A 23,970-nucleotide genomic window follows, 5' to 3' on the forward strand; every position below is an offset into this window, starting at 1 on the left:
AAATATTTAAGATGAAGTTTGTCTTCACATTAAAAAATTATAAATATTTTATCTCATTCACAATTGCAAAACAATTTTCAAATTTATTATGAATCCCACCGAGATTCTTAATTTATTCCATAATTAATTACAATGGGCATGCTACCAGTAGGAATATGACATGGTCTATTAATTTCCCACATAATAATTTCACAATAATCTGCAGCAAAATGCACACAACACATCTTTGCTTACAGCTTTGTGGGAAAATCTCAATTAGTTGCAAATATAATTAAAATTAATTGACAGTTAACATTTCGTTATTCAATTTATGAAGTCATTATTATTTTACAATTAAGTACCTACTCTGCCTAAAAAAAAATATTAGAGACAAATTATAATTTTTTAAGAATGTAGATTATTTCATATAAAATTCTAATTTCAAATTTTATTAGTGTTGCCGAATCATTGTAGGGACCATTATAGTTTTCAGACATTTTAAAATTTAATCGGAGCAAGAACTGGTTTTCCGCATAACAAAACTAATATTAAGTATAATAATAATTATCAACTTATCATAGTCGATTTAACGATAAAAATATATCTAGCATATAAGGTTGGTATTATTGTATCGAATATGGAAATCTTTTTTCGTTGATGGGAATGTTTTCTTTTCGTAAAAATAAAAGGATAAAAATCAAAAAATGTTTTTACAGCTTTTCTTTACACAAGTGTAACATTGTTATTGTAAATAAATTATTGTTATAACAAAACTAATGGATGCATTTAAATTTTTGGATCACCCTTTATTATAATATAAAAATAATTTATTCAGCAGAAGTCACACGTAACATGGCTTGTGCGAATAACTTTTATTTTATTTATTTGTGTGACATTTTATAAATAATTAAAGCACTATAATATATACAAATATATTTGCGGTACATTCCAGAGTGGTAGATACTCGGTTATAGTTGGGATTTGTCCTTATGCAATTATAATCTCTGCAATCGTTTCCACAACAGAACCGGAACCACCTAAAATGGAACGCAGTTGCGGCAAAGCAAGCGATCGCCGTTTGGTAAACATAGTAAACAGCTTCGTCCGCTGCGAGCCGCACGAAGGCCTTTTGTCGGTGGACTGTTTGTGTATTATTGTATTATTGATGCCGTTGAAAATGTTTGGCACATGGCTTGACACCGCCCAAGTTGTCTTATTCGACAATCGAAAAGTTGCACCAAAAAACCCAGCTGGCAAGTGTTACCCTCTGGTTCCTGTGAAGCCGTAGTATGGCATTTCTCTGTTGCTGGAGCCGAATAATGGCATCCACTCTGTTGCTATTGTTTTCAAAGAGATATCCCAAAGTAGGGCATTCACACTAGGCAGATATTATCAGCGCCTTGGCAATTCGGCGCCAGGAGTAAACTGTTACAACTGCGCCCGCATGAGGCCGGCCAGTTAATACCCTCTTTTGTTTGTAACATGGTAACAAATATCATTAAGAAAACCAGTCAATCCCCCGTGCCCACATGCTCTGTTTTTATGGTAGCCGAAGATAAGTAGCCCGACGAAGCTGGAAGACTGATCACTTCCTCAGATGCAAGTATCTTACATAATACTTGTGTATGCCGAACCAAGGGTAACATAGTCTCCCAGATATTCCCATGTTATATACATTGATGTAGTATAACAAAAATCCGAGCATTCCCTCTCATTACAACTCCCAGTATCGCCTCGGTGAAACATCACGGTTCAAAATCGAAATGGTGCTTGGTAATCGCTTTCCGTGTTTTCTGTATAGATTTTAGATTTAAATATAAGAATTTCCCAACAATCTCCCAAATCTCTCTCACTTCCCCGCCCTAAATCACCCTAAATTTATAACAATTTTTTTGTGTAAATCTAAACTATTAATTACCGAACAACTTTGGGTGCCCAGGTATTAAATATTTGTTTGGAAAAAAGCAAATAATTGGACATTAAGTCACTATTAATGTGATGCTCAGTTAAATACAAGCCAAACAGTATGAATGGTCCTGCCACTGAGAACTCTATTGTCAGCTCTTTTTCTGTTATTAGTTTTTTGTGTGCTTTGTGTATGAGACAGGTTACAGCAGATTTATCAGCAGTATGCCTTTATTATTGTTGGTATTCAGGATGTATCTGCACTGGTATTCCCCTGGCCACGATGCTGGCTGCAATCATCACATAGGAACTGGACCTCCGAGCTGTAGCCAAGGCTCTGAGGAGGTCTGGCTCCCACTTGAACTTCTCCGATTCCGTGTTTGTCACATCTGTTGAAGATAGGAATATCAATTATTATTCATCACCATGGCGCTACATCTCAAAATGAGATTTGACCTCCTCCATAATTAGGGGGTATTTCACTATGTCGGGCTAAATATCTGACTAGCTATCCGTTGGCTGGCTTTAAAGATCAGAATAACTTCGTTATTCAACGGCGACCGTTTCACCATTGTTTCGAGCTTCCGGATAGATAACACTCGAAATAGTCTGGCAACATCGCAAAATGTTTGCAGTTACTCCATCTACTGCCACGGCTGTCATGCGTCACAGTCCGCACACCGCGAAGTGTGCATTTTTTTTGGTTATGTTATGTTGATTATCAGGTCATTTTAGATAGATTCGTGTCGAATTAATACATTGTTTCTTATTTTGAACACAATCAAATAATTCAGGATGGATCATACAAGCATTCAAATTCATTCAACAAAATTCGACTCACTTCTCAGCTGTCAAACTCGGAATGTTTTGACGCCATCTTTGATTCGAGGAATAGCGCCTAACGTGAAGTTCGAACTTTAACCCGAGCGTTAGCGTTATTCAGATATAGTGAAAACGAAAAAATGACTAATCCGCAGATTAGTGCTTAGTCAGAACATAATCAGAGATAGTGAAATACCCCCTTAGTCTGAACTTCTTCCACAAACATTAATTAATATTTTTACTCTGTTAGGTTTTGAGAACAAACAGCTATTACCATAGTCATCAATTTGTTCGCTTTTAGGAACAGCTTGTATGGTCTCATAGAAATTGTTGTCTTCCTTACCGTCATAGTTAGAAATATTAATTAATTGGTGTTATTGGTGTTAAACAGAGGCCTTGAGGGGTTAAATTATGTGGCAAAAGTTCATTCTAATACAGGCTAAAATATACCTACCTTGAACAAAAGTTTAAATTTGGCACAACCATGTACATATCATCAAAAATACTAATTTCGGTTGTCTGTGCATCCTGCGTAACTCTAGTTTGTTAATAAATAAATAAAAAATTTAAGTTTTGTGAAAGTTCTGTTATTATTACATTATTGGACAGTTGTTTCACAGTACTTGAATAGAACTTGAATATTGACTTTGAAATTTGATAATTTGTTCAATTTCTGTGAAACAACTAGTTCTAAGGTTAGATGAATAAAAAGAGAAGATAGGTCACTGAGAAAAGGTCACTAGGTCCAGTCGACATACTTGAGATGTACTGCATTTAGTATTGCACATAAGTTCGTTGGTCAAACAAGCTGTCACCGGCTGCCACAAACACCACACACTAGGCTCTTTTTTGTGAAAAAAATGACTTCCTGCGCTATTGATAGGTGCACAAATCATTCTCAAGCAAAAACCAAATCTAATGGGGTTTATTTCCATTCATATGTACTTAAAAATGACTTATTACTTCAATAAATCGAATAAAATAAAGTGAGACAGCAAATGCAGAAACAGAGAAAGTGCATGAAGGATAGCCTAGTGACAGTACGTCATATTCTACTACTCTTCTCGTTCGGCTTAAAGTGGACGGGCGAACAAGTCCGTGGCGAGCAGTCCGAGTATGACATGACCAATTGTCCAGCGGACATCCATACAAAAATGCTCCTTGCTCGCCTGTGACATCATGTTCACCACAAGCATACGCTCGCAGCTTGTGTCGAGATACACACACAGAAACGCGTTCATAATAATATAGCTGTTTAACCTGTAAACACATCTTTGAATGGTTATCCCTTTCTAATGCTTTCAGTTATATGCTAAGCAGGCTGTTATATGTAGCTATTTCATCTATTCACACATCGTTATTGGTTATTCTTTTATAAAGCGTTTCGTTATTCGCTATGAATCTAGAAACTGGAACGTGCTATATTTTTTGTTCGATTAATTTGAACATAATGCATCTTTGTATTTATGTCAATGGTCAAATGTCATTTTAAAAATGTAAAAAATAGTAATATGTTGTATAAAATGTAGTACCACTTATGAAAAGGATAGCCATTCAAAGAATATGTATGTACGAATAAAATAGTTATATGAATGGCCAGCTAAAGAATGTCCACTGGACCTGGTTCAGTGAAACCACGCAACCACGCACATTGTCTCAGTAACGTTTCTTCACTCTATCAAGTAGCTAAAATGCCACACCCTGTGCCAGGTGACATTTCACATGGAATTTGCGATGACCTTTTTCACAAATAAAAAATCAATGTTTGCAAGTGACGAAATGACAAGCTAAAAGTAAGATATATTATTTCATCGCCAAACAAATAAAATTTATTTTAGTATGCTAGGAGCATTTTTTAGGGTTCAAAATACCATAAAATTGGGGCAAGTGCGGTGAATTACTAGCAAATCCACGGTGGATTTCTTGGCATTTTTAATTCATCTCAGTCTAGCTAATAATATAATAATATTTTAAAAATTGGAACTGATTTGCCACGGCCTATTTTTTACAGGTCACTTTATCTTCTGGTGTCTTCTCCTATCGGAAGTTAGCTATCATCAGGACAACATTCACCCTTTAGACTGCAGCCTAGAACAATGAGCGGAATCGCACTAGTTACTCAAACCCAATGAAGTGACAACTTTCTTTACTACATCGTCCATCAATCTTCTACTGGATCACTTGGATAATCTTGTGCTTGTTCCTCATGATGTGACTAAGATGTTGGAGCAATTTCAACCATTTTGGTCATTCAAGGAATGATGACGGCCTTGTTTCCACTGTTGTGTCTCACCTATCTTTCCCTGTGTCCAGTGCGCCTTGTTGACATCCCCCCAGTGGGGGCGGCCCTGGGTGGGGAGGAAGAGGCCCAGAAGCATGGAGGTCACCTTGTCCACCTCCAGATCAGTCACCTCCCACAGCATGCCAATTACCGAGGGACTGAAAAAAAAAAAAAAATAAAAATGATATACATAATACAAAGACATTATTTCAGACTTCTATCGAGATGAATATAATCCAATCTCGAGAAAATGCTCGTAGTACAAGCAGAAACTAGTGAACACAAATATAAATGGAATGTTGTTTGTAGATAACATTTTTTGACATTGAACTCTCGATATAATCAACACATTTACACAAGAGGTTGAGAGAAGGTTAAGTTGGTTCTTTGGAAAGGAATATGGAAAGTCGCAGGATTTTTTAGAACACAATGATTGATATTGATTTTGTTTGTGGCCATGAGGGAAGATTCTACATGGATAAATATAATTTTGAAAAGAAATTAGCCAATGGTTTAAATTCTCCCCCAAAATTACGGCAGCAATATTGGTTTGTGTACGAGGATTAGCAAGACTTGCATTTGAGGTCGTCGATAGTCCAGTGAGGACACCCGGCTAGCAGTAAAGTGCATTGAGTTCAACACGATATAGGCATGGTAAAAAGTACGGTCAAAAACATATCCAACAAGCAACCATAAATATGTACAACATTTGGACAAAAAAAAGTTTCTTATACTATGATACTAAACTCTACAATAAAATCCCACCATTATAACATTTAAATCTCAAATAAAAAGCTAGATACAAAACATGGGGAGATCAGAAATAGAAAATATACTGACACCAAATACAGAATGAAACTAAAACCACTCAACTCCACTAAAAAACACTACAAATATACAGGGTGCGGCAGAAAGGACGGACGTTTTTGAGATGGGTAGTACTCTCCCCCTCCGTCTACGAGAGAGGTGGGGGGGTGCCGCTTGACTCGTTAGTTCCTAGCATTGTTTTACCAGTTGTCGTCATGGAGCCGTGGACGGTGGAGCACCGCGTTTTCGCCTATGATTGTTTCGTCCGAAATAATGAGTCAGTGTGAGTTTCGTCGCCACTTCAATATTCATCGGAATAGAGCTGTTCCCTCTCGAAACACCATCCTTCGTTGGGTTGAATCACTTCGCAGGCGTGGTGAACTGATCAACAGAAGACCAAGAGGAGCTCCGCGAACAGTTCAAACTCCTGAAAATGTTGAATGCGTTCGACAAGCCTTTCTTCGCAGTCCGACTCGATCTGCCCGGAAACATGCTGCTGCACTTCGCCTCAGTGATCGTTCGGTAAGGCGAATTTTGCATATGGATCTCCGCTTTCACCCCTATGATATAGAGCGATGTTGGAGAGAGTCTACGCGAACTTCCAAGAACGCCTTCAGCACTGCATCAACGATTTCGGCCACCACATGCCTGATATGTGATTTTCCACACTTGACTGTCTCAAATGCTATTTCCTCGCGAACCTGATTCCATCAATAAATTTGTTTTTGAGTAAAAATTAACTATTTTATGATTTTTTTAAAACCGTCCGTCCTCTCTGCCGCACCCTGTATTTATAAATACTTCATATTGTTCATACTATTAAATTTTAATATGTAAATGTAATTTTCAGCATTGAAGATCCCACTGAGGATATCATTATAATTTTAGACTTTCTAGCTATTTTTGTGATTAATAAAAAGTTTGCGGATCTCACCAGGTGGCTGTGTGGTAGTTGGAGTGCACGGGTAGGGGCAGCAGCCGGGTTCCCGGGGGGCGCAGCCTTACACTGCCGCAGCCGCTCAAGGTGGTCACAGCACGGGCCCTCTCCAAGCGTTCCGCCCCTCCTCCGATGTACTGCGAGCCGTCATTGTGACCACAGTAACTGAAAATAACACAAAACATTTATTATGTTCATTATTGAAACTATATTAATAAAATACAAACAATGTGATTTAGAAAAATATACCGAAAAGAAAATAGATTTGTATGTGACTGAGAATTGAATTCAGAAACTTTCTGGTGGCCGGGCGTAAGCTCGAAAATGACTTTTTATTTTTATATGACACCTCACAATAGCACCCCTGTCTCAGTGTAAAGATAGGGGAACTACATCGCCACCCGATTAGGCAGAGTTGTGGGGTGGGTCCAAAGTAGGGGATTTATTAAGGCGGGTCTTGAAAAGGCTTATAAGAAAGAGGAAAAGAGATACTGGTAGCTTGTTCCACATACGAGCCGATATGCATAAAAATGATCCGTTCTCATGAAGCCAACATCAATTGTGAACGGGTGTTTCGCTCGTGTCTGTCGTACGTACATGCACCGGTGCACAGGGAATCAATACTATTAGCTCCTTCAAGAAGGATCCTTTAAAATGCCTGTAGAACAGACTCAGTGTGCCTACATTGCATCTGTGTATTAAAGATGGCAATCAGTCTGTCAACAATGGATTGTCAATCATAACAAAGTATTTTGGGGCTAACATTGTTTCTTGAGAGGCATCCATCTTTACTTTTGCAAGCAAAGATTCAAGCCGAACTAAATTGCAAGCTTATAAACGGATCAGACCCTACATGAACCAGGCAACTACTCAATGCACAAGTCAAACAAGTGCACTGGTAGGACTACTATGGGACAATGCCACCTCAGCAGACACACGCAGTTGTTAAGAGTGGAAAACACCAATAGATGCAGGAAATGTAACAAGACTCAGCTACCTAGGAAGACACATTGTGGAACCAGGTGACATAATATAGCCGAATACGAAATGACAACCCTGGTGAACTTTATCAAAGAGACCGGGTTACTGTCTATTGAAGGATGAAGGATTGAGGTGAAATGGGAAATAGCAAAATGGGCCCATGGCCGGAGTGCTCACGAGAACTACGTAAACCGTCTCCGTTTTATTAATAATAAATTGCAAACTTAGACAGTATTACTTAATTATTATGGTAAAATTTCGATCCCGCTGGCCTCGCTTATTATGAATATTTTTTAGATAAAACCTTTAGATTCACCTTAATTACTGTACGACACAACTTTTTGCATTCGGGGCGGTGGAAAATATTGCAATAAAAATTTCAATTACGTAAAATTAAAATTAGCTTTCGTTTTGTGAAACGAGACCGTCCATTTTCAAACTTTATTTGTTTATTGTCAAATGTCATTTTGTTTTGTTGGTATTTCTGTTACTATAGGACGAAACGAACGGCTAGAAGTAGTTAGAGACAATCGCGCGGGCGTCTTTTTTAATGTTAAATAATTCCGTCAAATACGTTCAAATTTTTTTTAAGTTAACTATTTCTGCGATGTTGAGCGGCTACGCTAAGTTTGTAATACAAAAGAAAATGCCCCCTTTATACCGCCTGCTAGCGTCAAGGCAAGAAAAACATCCCAGTTTTCAATTAGTTTAGCGGCTACGCTGGGTTTGTGTAACATGGTTTGTGATTCAAAAGAAAGTGTCCCTTTTATACCGCCTGCTCGCGTCAAGGCAAGAAAAACATCCCAGTTTTCAATTAGTTTTTGGTTTGGACACTTTTCAACACTTTTCTTTTTTTGGTTGGCACTACTGAAATTAAAATAGTTATTAATTTGATTTTCTTAAGTCATAGTTGATTGTTGATAAATAAAACATGGTTTCTATGTATCGCGTACAAAATTTCAAAACCCTATAACTCAGTTAATAGTACCGACCCCCACCTAATTCTTTCGGATTCGGATTCCCCGGCCCAAAGTTAGTATAAAGATGTATAAAGATAACTAGTTTTATTGTCAGAAAGCGTTCAAAATGGCCAGTTAAATTGTTTGTGCGTCGAAATTTTAAAGTCGTGTAATTCAGTTAATATTGCTTGCCGCAACCTAATTCTTCCAGATTCGGATTCCCCGGCCCAAAGTTAGTATAAAAATAGCTAGTTTTATTTTTTAGGAATTTCGCCCATAAACTGAAGTTTACCCAAAATGTTCCCAGACAGTTTGATAATGCTTTCAGAAGGTGGAACAGCTGTCATGCGTGATAATAATTACAAAGCCGAACTTGTTTATAAATAAAATGATTTTTATAAATTGAATAATAGTATTATTGAATGTATTAAAGAATTTAAATCACAATAAATAAAATGTTCTCTGTCAAAATGTCCCCTGTCAAAATGTTCCCTGCCAAAATGTTCCTAGTTAATAGTCACACAGTGGAAAGAACTCAAATAGATAACACCATAACAATAAATAATGTTATTAAAAGGTTAAGTTGGGAACATTTTAACCGGGATTATTTTTTTACTGCGATCTCCAAAGTTTCACAAAGTTTAATTCCCTTGACCATAGCTTAGTCTCTTTAATGAAATTAACCAGGTTTGTCATAGGGTGTTTCCGATTAACGTTGCTTCCCAGGTATCTTTCCATCATCACAGAAATTTGCGCCATAGGTGAGTCGACACTTCATCATTCTCTTCACATTTCTTCTCTATCCTGTGCTCAGCCTGTGCAGGCCCAGGATATCCTTGCGCAACCTCTGCAACAGTTTTCCCCTACTTAGTTTGGGCAGACAACTGGACGTCGCTCTACCGGCATCCAGAGTATGTTATCCAGGACACCTTATCTGCCATTGACATCATTGTGGGGATGCAAGCATTATTGAAACCGAAAGAAAAAAAAAATTATGTTCTCACAGGAAGATATCAGAGTCCTGCAGGTATTTGTGGAATAAGTCGGGAGGCGGCTGGGTGTTTCTGTCCCCCTCCCACTCAGGGCACCAGTACTCGATGAAGGCGCTCATCCTCTTCTCCATTCTGTTCAAGTCTCCGCCTTGAAAGGTAAAATTATCACAGTATGTTTAGTTAATAATAAAAAGTATAAATGATCACGACAGATTATTTTTCATTCATCAAGTATCAGAATTCAATGTTATTTTATTCAATGACTTTAAACGGTGCAAGAACAAGCAATTAGGATTACAAATTGAATTTTTCACATTTGAACGGTTCCCATTAACTATCGATTCTTGGCTCAAGTCAGCCTTGGTCAAATGTTCACGACCGTTTTGCTTAATAGCTGATCAAAGATCCCAATGTAAAATCTGACCAAACACTCACGGGCTGAGAATTGGCAGTCAACGGGCACCCTTATTCGAAATGGCTAGTTAAAAATAATTCTAGGTAGATGTTCAATTTGATGAAAATAAAATAATATACTAGATTTACATATATATATATATATATATATATATTAACCCCCATACTAATAAACATGGTTTAAATTTTACACCCTTGTATTTATCTGGTAAGAAAGTACAGTTTACAAAAAAATCACTTTGCAAAGCAACGGTTATTAATTACTAAATTAGTGTTAGTTAGTACTCGGCGAGCAAATTATCATTTTACCGCCGGCACACGAGGGAGGTTTGTATTTGGCGGGAGCTTGGCATTCCACTAGTTAAATCTATTTTGGGACATAAAATAAATTTGTGAAAATTTCTATAGCACACATAATATTTTGTGAAAAAAGCTCAGTTAATCTTTTTTTCATAACCAATCTTTCAACGTGTATATCCCAATTCAAGGGCTTAATGTTCAAAAACATTATCAACTAAAACATAGAAACAATAAAACATAGGAATAATAATCGGTATGTCTTTTTGATGTCGTTGTTTGACTTATTTTTTCCGATTTTATGTTCGGGTTAAATCTTCCCCATAGGAAAAACTAAACCCTTCCACACACTTTTCCGCAAATGATCATCTAGTCAATCAACATTATGCAAGTGCATTATATAAGCAAAATAAATACAAAACAATACAAGAACAACACGTCAACTCACCAGAGATCAAATGGGAAAATAATTCACCGACTCCAGATATTTTCATATCAGAGGGTTCGGCTCAGTAGAACTCCTAACAGGGCCTATAAATCCTACTGATCCCTCAGCATAAATATTTAAAAAATCTTTCGTTATCCTACATGTATTTAAAATGACTGATTCTTGCATTTTTAGTCATCAAATTATTATTATTATTTAAGTCCTCGAATTGCTAGTATGTTTTTTTTGTAGATGACGTTGTTTGACTCTAAGCTCTAGAATTCTTAGCACCTTTTTTATAGATAATATTGTCTGACAATAGCCCCTCGTTAGTGTGTGTAAAAATCGCAACATATTGAATCACTACGATACCTGGATTGATCAGGTACCTCCCCTTGGTCGGCCTAAGCAGATACTGCCCGTTCACAATGTCCTTCTCGTGCGCCTTGTACAGGGCGTACGTGAAGCTCAGGCACTCCATTCGCGTTACAGGGTGGTTGTAAAGCACTGGCAAAACTTCCCAGGGGAATGTGTCTAATTTCTACATAAATAATAAGCAATACATAAATATATATCAATTTATTTAAACAATGTTATACTGTTAAGATTTTCAACTGCCCGGAATAAGTGGAACTAGGCCATCCCCATTTGGAGAATGCTGTAAGGCTGGAATAGCAGGGAATGGAGTGAGAAGGGGATGAGGTTAGTAATCAGATCTGGTCACTTAACATAGGTAAAACTATTTTGAACAACGTTTCGATTCTAAATGGTGGACTCTCACCATGGCGATACTGAGACCATCTTCCCTCTGAAATGTGGTGCAGATTGTAACTACAGTGAAACTCTATTAACCTCTTGTTCGCCAGAGTATCCTTAAGGTTACGATTAAAAAATCATTTCTCTGAATATAACAGCTATTCTGGGGAAACTAAGGAAGATTATATACCTACTATTTTACAGTTTTAAGGCGGTACAATTTAGAAAAACATAATTTCGCAACAGGCAAGTTATGACGAAAATAGAATCAACTGACATAAATTTTGCATCGGCGATCAAATTCTAACGGTCTGACTAATTAGATTCTTACACGCACATTCAACATTGGTGTGGTAAAGACGGCCTTGAGCCTGGTTTAGGACCTTTTTAAAAACACCATGGTAATAAGTCAAGTTCTTCACTGTTCTGAAGTTACGCGCCGTGTAATATTTACACCGCATTTAAGGGGGTAAATGTGAAATAACTCATTTAAAGTACTTGACTTAACTCATCACTTCTTGCAAGATTCCATTTGACAATTTAAAAAAACTCTAAAATGTCTTTCTCTAGAGTCCATTATCGCATGATAGGTGAAACCTTGTTATTTCAAGGGGTCATTATGTCAGTTATTGAATTATTGATTGTTTTTCCAATAAAAGGAGTAAGTGCCAAAAAAATTTACCTCATCTATAAAGAGAACAATTGGCCCCCTTTTCGCATGTCTCAAATCCTTCATAGTATCGTCATACTTTACTTTTTCTATGACATCGATAAAAGTTCTCCGGAACAATTTGAATTCTTCTGCTGATGCAATTGAAACTTGTTCGCATTTTATGCAGAGGTTTGTTATTTTTTTAGTTTCTCTACACATTTTGCAAGGCTTCAAAATATCAGCAGACTCAGAATACTCCATGTATATTTTGCGTATCAACAAAGACACTTCGCTGGGACTAGTGTAATGCGATGCACTGGCAAGACTGTATAGAAGAACTTTCTGCATTGGCGACAATGTAATTCTAAATATAAACAGAAAACAAAAGCTTGTTAGATTTCAATGAAATATTGTTCAAAATGGCGGCACACGAAAAAATGCATTCTGCTTTAAAGAGTGGAGTGCCGATGGTGCTCCAGAGACCTGTTCTAACATCATCGACGCGGGTATTTTTTGAGATGCAATTTTGACCTTTATGCTTTGAAAACTGTAGAGGAGAAAATGAAAATCGTTTGCGCTAATAACACTGTCGATTCTACTTTTTATTTCATGAATGTAGCCTCCACGAAAGCTCAGGAAATAAATTGTTTATGATTGACAAAATTCTATACTTAAAACGGCGTAGCAAAAATGGAAATATTTGAATTTTCAAAGTATTATAAAGATCATTATTTCTTTTAATACACCTTTTGATTAATGGTTTTCATGTAGAATATGTATTCAGGTTTATGTAGAAATAATAAAATCACTTTATATTTGTGTAAAAATAATTACAATCGTCAGTCTTTAAATGGGAGCTTCTTTTTTTAGATAAAGTTAGCTATTCTGAGGAAATGTGTTACGATATAAAGATGAAATATATTTTAATAATAAGATATGTTATCTGGTAAACAGAAAACAACCGGAAGAAAAAAATTCAGTTTTTTCTGTATATTTTTGATCAAAAATCGTCAAGGTAATTTTCGCTATATTTTCGTCCGGCAATCGACTGTATACCGTGAATGTTCTGTTCCGGCTATCCACAGGTTAATAATAATAAAATTAATTGCAGCTGCTTACCTGATTTTGATGCAAGCTTGATCCACATGTTGTTTTACTTTCTCATTCAAATCTTTGGATAAAATATTCCCTGCAAATAAAGATCTCCATGCGCCAAGCCACTTCTTGTCCATTGTGCTAATAATTCCCTGAAATAATTTATCAGTTTATAAGCAATAATTAGTCCCCTGAAATATTCAACCAAATTGAAAATATCTCCCAAGTAAAAATAAATGCCGCCGATGGGAATTGAACCCGTACCTTCTGATGTCTGGTCAGGTGCTCTGGACCACTGAGCTACGTCGGCTTAATTCAATATGTACTAAAGGGTTTTCCAATAAGAGGTGTTATTTTTAATAGCCTGCTATTTCGGTAGATGTTACATTTGAAGCTGTCATTTTTTGACATTTGACAAGTAGAAACTACGCCATTAATAAAAATGGAAAGATACACGCTTCAACAACGCATTGAAATTATTAAAATTCACTTGAGTGAATCAAATGCAAATCATCTTGAGTGATGAGGCCCATTTCCACGTCGGTGGCTTCGGCAACAAGCAAAATTGTCGCATCTGGGGCTCGGAAAACCCAAGAGTTATTGTTGAAAAGCCTCTCTATCCTCAACGTGTGCCTGTTTGGTGCAGTTTATGGTCCGGCGGAGTCATTGAACCTTACTTTTTCGAAAATGAGGCTGGAGCAACAGTTACGGTGAATGGATTGCGCTATCGAGAGATGATTAATGATTTTTTATGGCCGGAATTTGATGGTATTGATCTGAACAACGTTTACTTTCAACAAGACGGCGCTACGTGCCACACAAGCAACAAAACCATTAATCTTTTACGGGAAAAGTTTCCGGACCGTGTTATCTCTCGAAGAGGTGATAGATGAGATCTTGTGATTTAACACCTTGCGACTTCTTCCTTTGGGGCCACGTGAAAGAGAAGGTCTACGCCAACAGCCCAGCGTCGATTCAAGACCTCAAAGATGAAATTCGTGAGTGAGAAAATTTCATGAAAAGGATATGGTCCTATAGGCATGGTCGTGGTGGTCATTTGACTGATGTTATTTTTCACTATTAACGGCATACCTTCCTCTTTATAATGAAATAAACATTTGATCATTTATATTTAAAAAAATGGCATTTTTCTTTGAATATCAAAATAACACCTCTTATTGGAAAACCCTGTGCTTCCATTCGGCTAAAGAATAAAAAGTTTTTGCAGTACTTCAATCAACAATTACTGCTTATTATATTTTTTCACCTATAAACAACCAACTTTATTTTTGTAGGAAAGGCTTTGTTAGTGCTAAATTTCTCACTAGATGGCGTCGAGACACATTATATCTACATTTGTTGGTGAAATATTTTGGCTTGTCAAATATAATTATTATTATTTTTTAATGATAAACTGATGTTTATAAGACAAGGTTTCTTATGCATAGCACAGAGGATAACAAATTATTACAAGCAATAATTAGTCGCCTGAAATATCCATACAAATTGAAAATATCTCCCAAGTAAAAACATCAGAAGGTGCAGTTTCAATTCCCGTAGGCGGCATTTATTTAAAAAAATGTAATTGTTCGTTTGTTAAAAATCTTAAATATCCGACAGTTCTTCTGCGATTGGTTTGAAATTTTGACACAACGTTGCATTCGAATACGCATGTGTTTTTATATACCTACATTGTCTACATAGATGTCACCTGTGACATGAAAAAAACAGCGCCATCTGTAGGGCTTTAAAGCAACACACGCTATTGTTTCTCTATCTGCACAGACAGACTGAGCCACAGCAACGCGTGGCGGGGTACAGCTAGTTTATCAAGAAAAATTTAATCCAAAGAAGGACCGATTATAATTTCTGTCTCATGGTTATGGTTATATAAAATATTAAAAGGGCCTTACAAATAAATGTGTTTTAAGTTTTACACAACTGGTAAAAAAACCATTGGTAAATTCTGCTGCATACAAAGGCTCTTTAAAAAAACAACACTTCATTTCAACTTAAATATCTAATTGAGACAACTATTTAAGTGGGGGGGTTTAACCGTTTGAATGCGTACAGTCGATATTTCGACGAACGAATATCTATGATAAATTGCGTGTCGTCGATATATCGAGATGCGCAATATAGCTCTGGTATTTCCGTATATATATTCGTATTTCCTAACCTTCAAACTTAACTTTGATTGAGAAAAAACAGAATTTTAATGCATCTTTTACCATCTCCCACAGTATAAATAGTTATTTATTGTAGTAATAAAGTTGAAAACAAGAGCTATTTATAATATTTTTGCATATTAAGCGTGCAGCGGAATTCGACAAATTTATCCAACCATTAATGTAGGGTAAGGGTTGTTTATTAGTTGTGTAAAATTTAAAACACATTTATTAGTAAGGGGGAAAGAATTTTACCTTCATTCTCAAATCACAATCAGCTCTCTTCTCCCAATATTTCTTGATACAATTATCAGTAAGTCTGACATTATTTTCGATAACAAATAAGTTCTCCTCCAGTGTTGAATGCAGTTCCTCAAACAGGGGACGTTCTCCATCTTGAAAATAAGTCACAATTATTATTAATTAATTACTGAAAATCCTCCATAGAAATAACTAAAAGAATACTTAAGTTCTTTCAATTCAATGAAATTAAAACAGTTGCCAATATGGCAAACAAACAATGTTTTTATTAACATCAAATATTATTCATCTATAATTCAAATGTCTTTTAAAAATTAAAAATAATAATAATTTGGTTTAAATCCCAATTGGATAAGACATATTTGGTTACATTTATTGCGTAATGTAATGCTGTAATGTCATTGAATTTCAGAGAAAAATGTCAGCATGTGCGTGCACGATTGCCACCAAAAGTTTTAGCTTGATCTGATGTCGGGATGTGGGTTAATTTCCACTTTGAGATAAGATTTAAGATTTGCATTCATTCACGAAAACAAAAGTGAAATTCAAATAGATGTATTTAATAAAAAATATATACCAAAAATAATGGAGGAGTCAAAAACGGTCCCTGTGGGACTCCACCGACTCCAGAATTAATTGAATGTGAGGAAGAGAATCTGTCAGCAACCATTTAAGATGACCTCTCTCTTAAAAAGTAAAAAATCTACAATATTTAAGTACTTACATGCAAATACACAGTAAAAGATGAAAACGACTTACATTTAACTTTCTCCGGAGTAATTTTGATAGTAAAGGGATCCTGCTTTTGAGATGTAAGGAATTCATTCTTCAGCACCGTGAGGTAATACTCTTTTACTGCAGAGCGGATGTATTTCTGATTTTGCCACTGCTCGCTGGGCTCGTATCCCGCTGTGAGCTGAATTATCGTCCACTCTGAAAAATAATTTATAATTTTCAATACATAATTTGTTTAACACTTATCAGCATATAAAAACTAAACATAATGCTATTTCTCCATAGGGTAGTAGAGAGGAGTGTACGCTACATTATTTCTTGGCCCACACATACTTACTCTTCATGTAGATAATCAATACATGATTACATAGTAATTTTTCTCCTGATATTTTTTTTTCTATTACATAATACCTCACTAGAGTCCTAATTGCTCCTAACCGTCCGGAGTAGTAGTGTCCATAATCGGTACATTTACTAACCGTTGGCAATCATTACTTTGACATAAAGTAGTCCTTAATATACGAGGGTGGGTCAATAAGTCCTTGGAAAGGCCGACAGGTGATGCGACTAGTACTGTAAGCGGTTTGTTTTCATGCAGCGGCACTACCGATTCAGTATGCTGCGAAGTTTCAAGCAGATTGGTCGGGTTGTTGTGTGTTTCTCGTACATTTAAAAAAAAAAAATTTGCTTGTTTACAAAAATGGAGAAAATTGAGTTTAGAGCTGTTATTAAACATTTTAATATAAAAGGGTTAACAGCAAAGGAAATAAAAAATGAGTTGGATTTAGTTCACGGCACATCTGCTCCTTCACTTGCAACTATTTATAACAGGTTAAATGAATTTAAACGTGGTCGTACATCAACAAAGGATGAACCACGCGCAGGACAACCTGTAGAGGTGACTACACCAGAAATGATCATTAAAATCCACGATATGGTGTTAAGTGACCGAAGATTAAAGTTGAGTGAGATAATTGAGGTTACAGGGATCTCAAAAGGTAGCGTCATTTCTATTTTACATGACAAATTGGGCATGAAAAAAATTTCTGCAAGATGGGTGCCGCGTTTGCTCACAGTCGACAATAAACGAAATAGTGTGGTGGCCTCTAAAGCCCTGTTGTCGCTCGTGCAACGCAATCCGGATGAATTTTTTCGTCGCTTTGTGACTGTAGATGAAACATGGATACACCACTATACTCCCGAGACGAAAGAACAGTCAAAGCAGTGGATTGCGAAAGGCGAACCATGTCCAAAGAAGGCGAAAACCGTAAAATCAGCTGGTAAGGTTATGGCTACTGTATTTTGTCTATAGTTGACTATTTGGAAAAAGGAAAAACAATAACAGGGGATTATTATGCATCTTTATTGGACCAGCTAAAAAACAAAATTGAAGAAAAACGGCCTCATTTAAACAGGAAAAAAATCCTCTTTCATCAGGACAATGCCCGTGTTCACACATGTTTACGATCAATGGCTAAAATTGAAGAATTGAAGTTCGAATTGGTCGACCACCCACCGTATTCGCCAGATTTAGCCCCCAGTGACTTTTTCCTTTTCCCAAACTTAAAAAAATGGCTAAGTGGACAACGTTTTTTTTCAAATGAAGAAGTCATCGATCGGACAAATGCTTATTTTGAGGACCTTCCGAAAACTTATTTTTCTGACGGTTTAAAAAAAATTGAGAAACGTCTAACCAAGTGTATTGAGCTCCAAGGAGATTATGTTGAGAAATAAAAAAAAAATACAAACTGTTTTAATGCTTTTTTCTAAGGACTTATTGACCCACCCTCGTATAATTGTTACTTGATACTTTTGTTACATCGCTATCGGGTAGTGAGAACCTACTACCAGAATAAAAATCGTTATTGAATGCTTTGCTTACTTTGGTTACTTTGATTACATTTGACTACTTTCGGTTCTGGGTACCGATGGACACTTTTGTAATAGATACAAATCGTTACTGGTTACATTTTGACATTTGTTTATTTTGTTAACGTGTACTAGGTACTTCGATCATGAATTATTAGGATTCTACATATAATATCGGTTAGGTTAGATTGAGATAGGTACTTCGAATGTTTTGAAGAGTTTTCTTTATGTTTATATGACAAATAACGGACGATTATTTATTACATTACTCCTTCATTACACTGAATCCTCTTCAGTGCACTTTCTCAACTCTACCATTGCTTAGGTTAGGAAATCTAGATGTTTCCAAATATCGTCATCTGCAGTAACTTCTTCATCAAATTTGCGCACAGGGGTTCGGATGGTATTTCCTCACTGATTTGGTCAATAATTTTTGTCACGTAGGGTGTCAGCAGGTCTTTAATTCTGGTGATTGCAGCTGTGTCGAGGAAATCCTTTTGCTTAAAACGGGGATCCAAAAAAGAGGCTCCAGAAATAATGGAATTGTTGGATTAAAATTGGAATTTATTATTTTTTAGCTTAAATATAAAAATTAGGGTATTGTAAATTATTCGCTGTCTCACACTTCATTCCTAGTTTTTTCTGCATAATATGTAATTATCTTAGAATACCTACTACAGTTCAATACTGCTTGCATGCCTCTATTTTGAATTATTTGCGATTTCTTTAACTGTGTTTGATTGCACAAGAAAGGGACACTGGAACAGTAATTTGAATGCGATGCTACTATACTATTGTAAACTAATTTACTTGTATTTCATTATTCTTAAAAAATTTACCTTTTTGCCATTTTATTAGCTAATAATTCTAAGATCGAGTTAAATTTCAGTCGATTGTCTATTATAATGCCCAAGTATTTGATTTCCTCTATTTTCTCCATTTCTTCGTTGTCTCTAATAATTTTACTGAGTTAAATAAAATTTTGTTGCGCACGCCTGGATTGAACCCGTGACCTTCGGATTGGTATTTGAGGACCTTATTCCTCGACCACGGAGGCCATAAAAACTTACTCTTCATTTAGAAACTGTGATGTTTGGTAATAAGTTGGGTTTTCAAGCGATAGATGGCACCAGTCATTAAGCTTACTCCAGAGTCCAACAGATGTCGCTAGAGTGTAGCAATTGCCTGTGGGATATTATTGCCAGACAACAAGCTTCTAGAAACAACAGAGAATTACCAACCCTCGGGTAATGAATAGTGTAGCTAAATCCAGACCTAATTATTGTAAAGTAAATAAACGCAATTTTAGTAAAAGAACCTTTTACTTTTCACAAGAGTTCCCAACACTAAATCTGCAAGTAAAGCAGAGATATAACAGTACTTTTAAATGAATTTGATCGTTAGCAATTTATCTCCTAACGAAATTTCAGTTAATTTCGTTCTCACACATTTCAATTTATTTACGTTGGAGGTTTCAACAGTCAAGCGGCAATAAAAATAAATAATTGAATTGTCTTACCATCTGGCAGTTCATTCAGCTTTTCCCTCATCCTTGGCAATTCCTCGTTATCATTGACGTGCTTTACATAACTCTTGTCCAAGTATCCTTCACAAGGAGCTGGATCATTTTTAACTTCTTCGTCGGCTTTTTCCTTGCTCATTCTCTCGATCAATTTATCGTTGGAGCTTTCTAAGTAATCTAGTAAACCGTCCGAATCATCACTGGAAAATGAGATTAATTTCAAATCAGTAATATTTTACATACATCATCGGTGTTACAACTCTTGGAGTACTGCCTCCAGGAAATGGCTCTTTCTTGAGCCAACATTTCGGACAGACTTGCAGTGTCTATCATCAAGGCAGTGACCTAATTAGTAGAAAATATATCTCGGTGAAGCATTCTCTCAGTAATCTGCCAATCGAATACTCGACAACTACATACTATATTCCATCGTTATTTTTACTAGTTGAAAGCACAAAATCAAGCTCCATAATTCGCCGGTATTCAAATTCAATAGTCCGACGAGGGCCCATACTCGAACGCCAAGCCTTGTTCACAGACGGGTTGGGTTATCTTATTCTCACACACTCAGTTACTATACCGACGTCCAGATCTTGCAGACTATTTTATCAGCCGCCAGGATTAATTATTGTTTTTTTAGGACATTTCAATACAAAATACCTGTTTTCATTTTTTTCACTAGTTGGACACTTGCCCGGTTTTTGGGGTGGCAAATTAGAGAAAGAGCACTGTATTGAGATGGAAAAGTCTAGCGATAGCATTAAAACCTCAGTCTTTCAAGAATGACGAGGATTGGCAACGAATTTATGAAGTGTAAGCTTCTACAAGATTTATTTCTTACATAAGAACGTCTTCTTTTTTATCGTACGGTATCCTTCCTTTGCTTTGGGATGAAAATAATTCCAGTTTCTTCTTGGGGTCACCTAAAAAAAAGATTTTAACAGCTTATTATAATTAGTTAGTGTAATGTATGGTAAAAAGTTGGATATTCAAACGATAGATGGCACCAGCCATAAAGCTTACTCCAGAGTCCGACAGATGTCGCTAGTGTGTAGCAATTGCCTGTGGGGTATCCTTGTCAGACTTCAAGCTTGCAGAAACAGAGAATTACCAACCCTCGGGTAATGAACAGTATAGTAAAATCCAGACTTATATTTATTGTAACGTAAATACACGAAATTATTGTAAAGAACCTTTTACTTAATCAAGAGTTCCCAACACACTAAATCTGCAAGTAAAGGCAGAGATATAACAGTTAGCGAGTGCACATTGTATTGAATCCAAATAAGGATAGAATCTCGCTGAGGAAAGTAGTATTACTATTAATCAACAGGATACTGCCACCGCAGGCAACACAATGTCCCCAAAAATTGGGGATATCAAAATCACAACGTATCCCAATCATTGGGGTATATTGGGAGGCCAAATGTAGCGGGGAGGGGAAGGAGATGGGGAGGTGAAGGAGGGGAAATAAAGAGCTATTCAGATCTGGTCACCAAAAATGGCTAAAGCCATTGAAGATTTTGAATGATGGTCTTTCATCAGTACCATACTGAAAGTATCTACCACTCCGGAACGTGCCGCAAATATACTATAATATATGCATTGATTTTAGTGATCAAATGCTATGTGAAAGAAATTATGTGGACCATCTCCTTATTAACAATAAATAAAAAGAAGTAACAGTTCTTACTTTGGCATAGTTTCCTCTCGGCCCGGTAGGTGGCCATAGTCCTGACGGAGGGTCCCAGAGCCTCCACCAGATTGAAAGCCGCTTCGTATTCCCGGTGCGCTGCCAGCAGGCACTTGGCATGGAGCTTCCTCAAACCTACAATAAAACAAATAAATAATGTCTGTCAAAACACGGGAACTCCTCCCTCCCGGCATAGCAAAATTATTTTTTTTCCAATTTCAATGCCGGCAACCTAAGCGTTTATCTTATTAGAAAAAACATTGTAATATTTGTTTTCAAGATTAATAAATTCATAGTCTGTGATTAAAAGCGTGCTATCCATAGTCATAGAGTACATGGTCCTAGAAAGGTTCTTTGTTATCCAGTCATAGAGTGAATGGTCCTAGAACGGTTCTTTGTTATCCACAGTGATAGAGTGCATACTCCTAGAACGATTGTTTGTGATCCACTATCATAAGAGTGCATGGTTCTAGAACAGTTCTTTGCTATTCACAGTGATAGAGTGCATGGTCCTGGAACGGTTCTTTGCTATCCACAGTCATAGAGCTGCATGTTCCCAGAACGGTTCTTTGTTATCCACAGTCACAAAGTGCATGGTCCTAGAATGGTTCTTTGGAGCCATAAAAGAAATGTATGTCTGATGGATGAGCCAAAAAAATAGTTTGAAGGGCTGTCAATAAAACTGAAGGAAGGGAAATAATAGGAGACGAAGCGTTTACTATGTAGACGGCCAGGACAATTATGCATGTTTAGAAATGGGATTAGGAACAGCATTATATCTGTGATCAGTCCGGTCATAGAATTGAAAATATATTTTTTTCACTTTTAATGCGAGTTTGCTCAACGGATTTGAAAGTGAAAGAAGAACAACTAAACTTTTGATGATACATTCTTACATACTTTTCCATTATTGATAACATACTTATAATATTTCATTGGAAATAATAATTAGTCTATTCTATATTTGTTGTAAATATTATTATCAAACAGATGGGTTAGAGACAATCTGAATTTCATATCTGGTTAGATACTATTATATTATATTATTGCACAAATTAAAAAAATAAACAGGTAAACAAACTTTGATAAGTTGGTCCATTCGGGTCGCTGTATTTTATTTGCAAAACTTCCTTCAACTCCTTCGTGAGGCGATCCAAGTCATAATCAAGACAATCTTTCTTCTTTAATGACATTTCGCTTATTATTTTAGTGAACGTAAATAATAGAAACTTTTTATAAATTTGTAAATTACAACTGTCACAATAACAAAATACATAACCTCGAAATAAAATTCAAATATCAACGACAACGTTTTTTTTTTTTTGTATTAGGCAATTCACATAACCGTTAAACTATGCATTTAAACCATAAACAACAAATAGTATTTTCAAAATATAAAAGGTTACACACACGGAATGAACAAATATCGTTTCCCCAGGAGACGTTATAAATCTTGATTTTAAATTCTACTATTTATAAATAAAGAAAATTAAATTATTCTGGGTACGTCATAATATTAAAATCTAGATGCTCTCCCCTCAAAATGTGGTGTGATTCAAAACTTTCGACATTTTATTGTTATATGGCCACATCATCAGGGCAGGTGCAATTGAAACTATTCGCTCCAGGCGCCGACTTGCCAAGGAGGTGAGTGGTTAATTTATGCCAAAGAGCCAAGGCGCTAATAATACCTAACACATTGCTCCTAAAGTTTTACAGCGCCAGGCGCCGTTTGGGTCAGGGCAGGCCCTGCCCATTATATTACAATAAAAAACCTCTTACATTAATTAAAAAATAATAATAATTTAATTAACTTGTTTTTTTTTTCAATGTTTCTTGGTCTCGTCCTGCGCGTTCGTGTGCGGTACTGGCCGGGTCCGTAAATTCGTGAGACATGAGCACCATCCACTCGGATGGTGCTCATATCTCTGGGTCGGGGGAGGTTGTAACCAGTTGTAACCTAAAATGGCTTGGCGAGGTGTTATCCTGGAATGTAGGTAAATGGGTGTCCCATTGCACATGAGCCTGACCTTGAAGATAGATCCATAACTTTTATTTATTTATTGATTGAGTCATTCCGTGACGTTAGCTTGGATGTGGTATACCGCTGTAGTCCAATGAAGGCATCGCCAGCGCTCAATTACTTGGCTCCACTTGTGTTCCACACAAGGTGTTTCTGTACTGGGGGCCGTTGTCCATGATCATGGCTCGCGGGTAGCCGAATCGATTGAAAACCTATCTCTAACAGCGTTATTAGCTGCGGGGCCTTTCTCGATCGAATTGGAAAGGCTTCAACCCATCTAGTTAAGAGATCCGTGACCACCAATACGCATCGTTTCCTACTGGCGGTCATGGGTTATGGTCCCATCAAGACAATGTCCACAAGTTTAAATGGGGTTGATGCTTGGGTACCGCAAA

At 36.6% G+C, this 23,970-nt stretch overlaps 1 protein-coding gene across 1 annotated transcript; it reads right to left on the reverse strand.

Moving 5' to 3' along the window:
• Positions 1 to 837: 837 nt before the first annotated feature.
• Sse (extra spindle pole bodies like 1, separase) lies at positions 838 to 22,801 on the reverse strand. The gene is made up of 13 exons (XM_089644929.1): positions 22,634 to 22,801; positions 21,553 to 21,687; positions 20,701 to 20,782; positions 19,857 to 20,059; positions 16,493 to 16,666; positions 15,728 to 15,867; positions 13,329 to 13,456; positions 12,240 to 12,573; positions 11,174 to 11,342; positions 9,676 to 9,811; positions 6,729 to 6,896; positions 5,000 to 5,145; positions 838 to 2,273 (listed from the first exon to the last, which is right to left on the reverse strand). The coding sequence occupies exons 1-13, from the start codon at positions 22,743 to 22,745 to the stop codon at positions 2,119 to 2,121; spliced, it is 2,082 nt and encodes a 693-aa protein (XP_089501055.1). The 5' UTR covers positions 22,746 to 22,801; the 3' UTR covers positions 838 to 2,118.
• Between the last annotated feature and the right edge of the window lie 1,169 nt (positions 22,802 to 23,970).

Source organism: Hesperophylax consimilis, chromosome 22 (assembly GCF_061612785.1).
Source record: "Hesperophylax consimilis isolate HC1 chromosome 22, BYU_Hcon_1.0, whole genome shotgun sequence".
NCBI lineage: Eukaryota > Metazoa > Arthropoda > Insecta > Trichoptera > Limnephilidae > Hesperophylax > Hesperophylax consimilis.

Bases quoted from the DNA above. Each gene is read 5' to 3' on its own strand.
- Sse (XM_089644929.1), bottom strand. From the start codon at position 22,745: ATGTCATTAAAGAAGAAAGATTGTCTTGATTATGACTTGGATCGCCTC. The intron at 20,060-20,700 runs GTAAGAAATAAA...CTCATTTTCCAG, and splicing joins AAAAAAGAAGACGTTCTTAT to TGATGATTCGGACGGTTTAC. The intron at 6,897-9,675 runs GTGAGAACATAA...TGTTATTTTCAG, and splicing joins CAGGACTCTGATATCTTCCT to TTACTGTGGTCACAATGACG.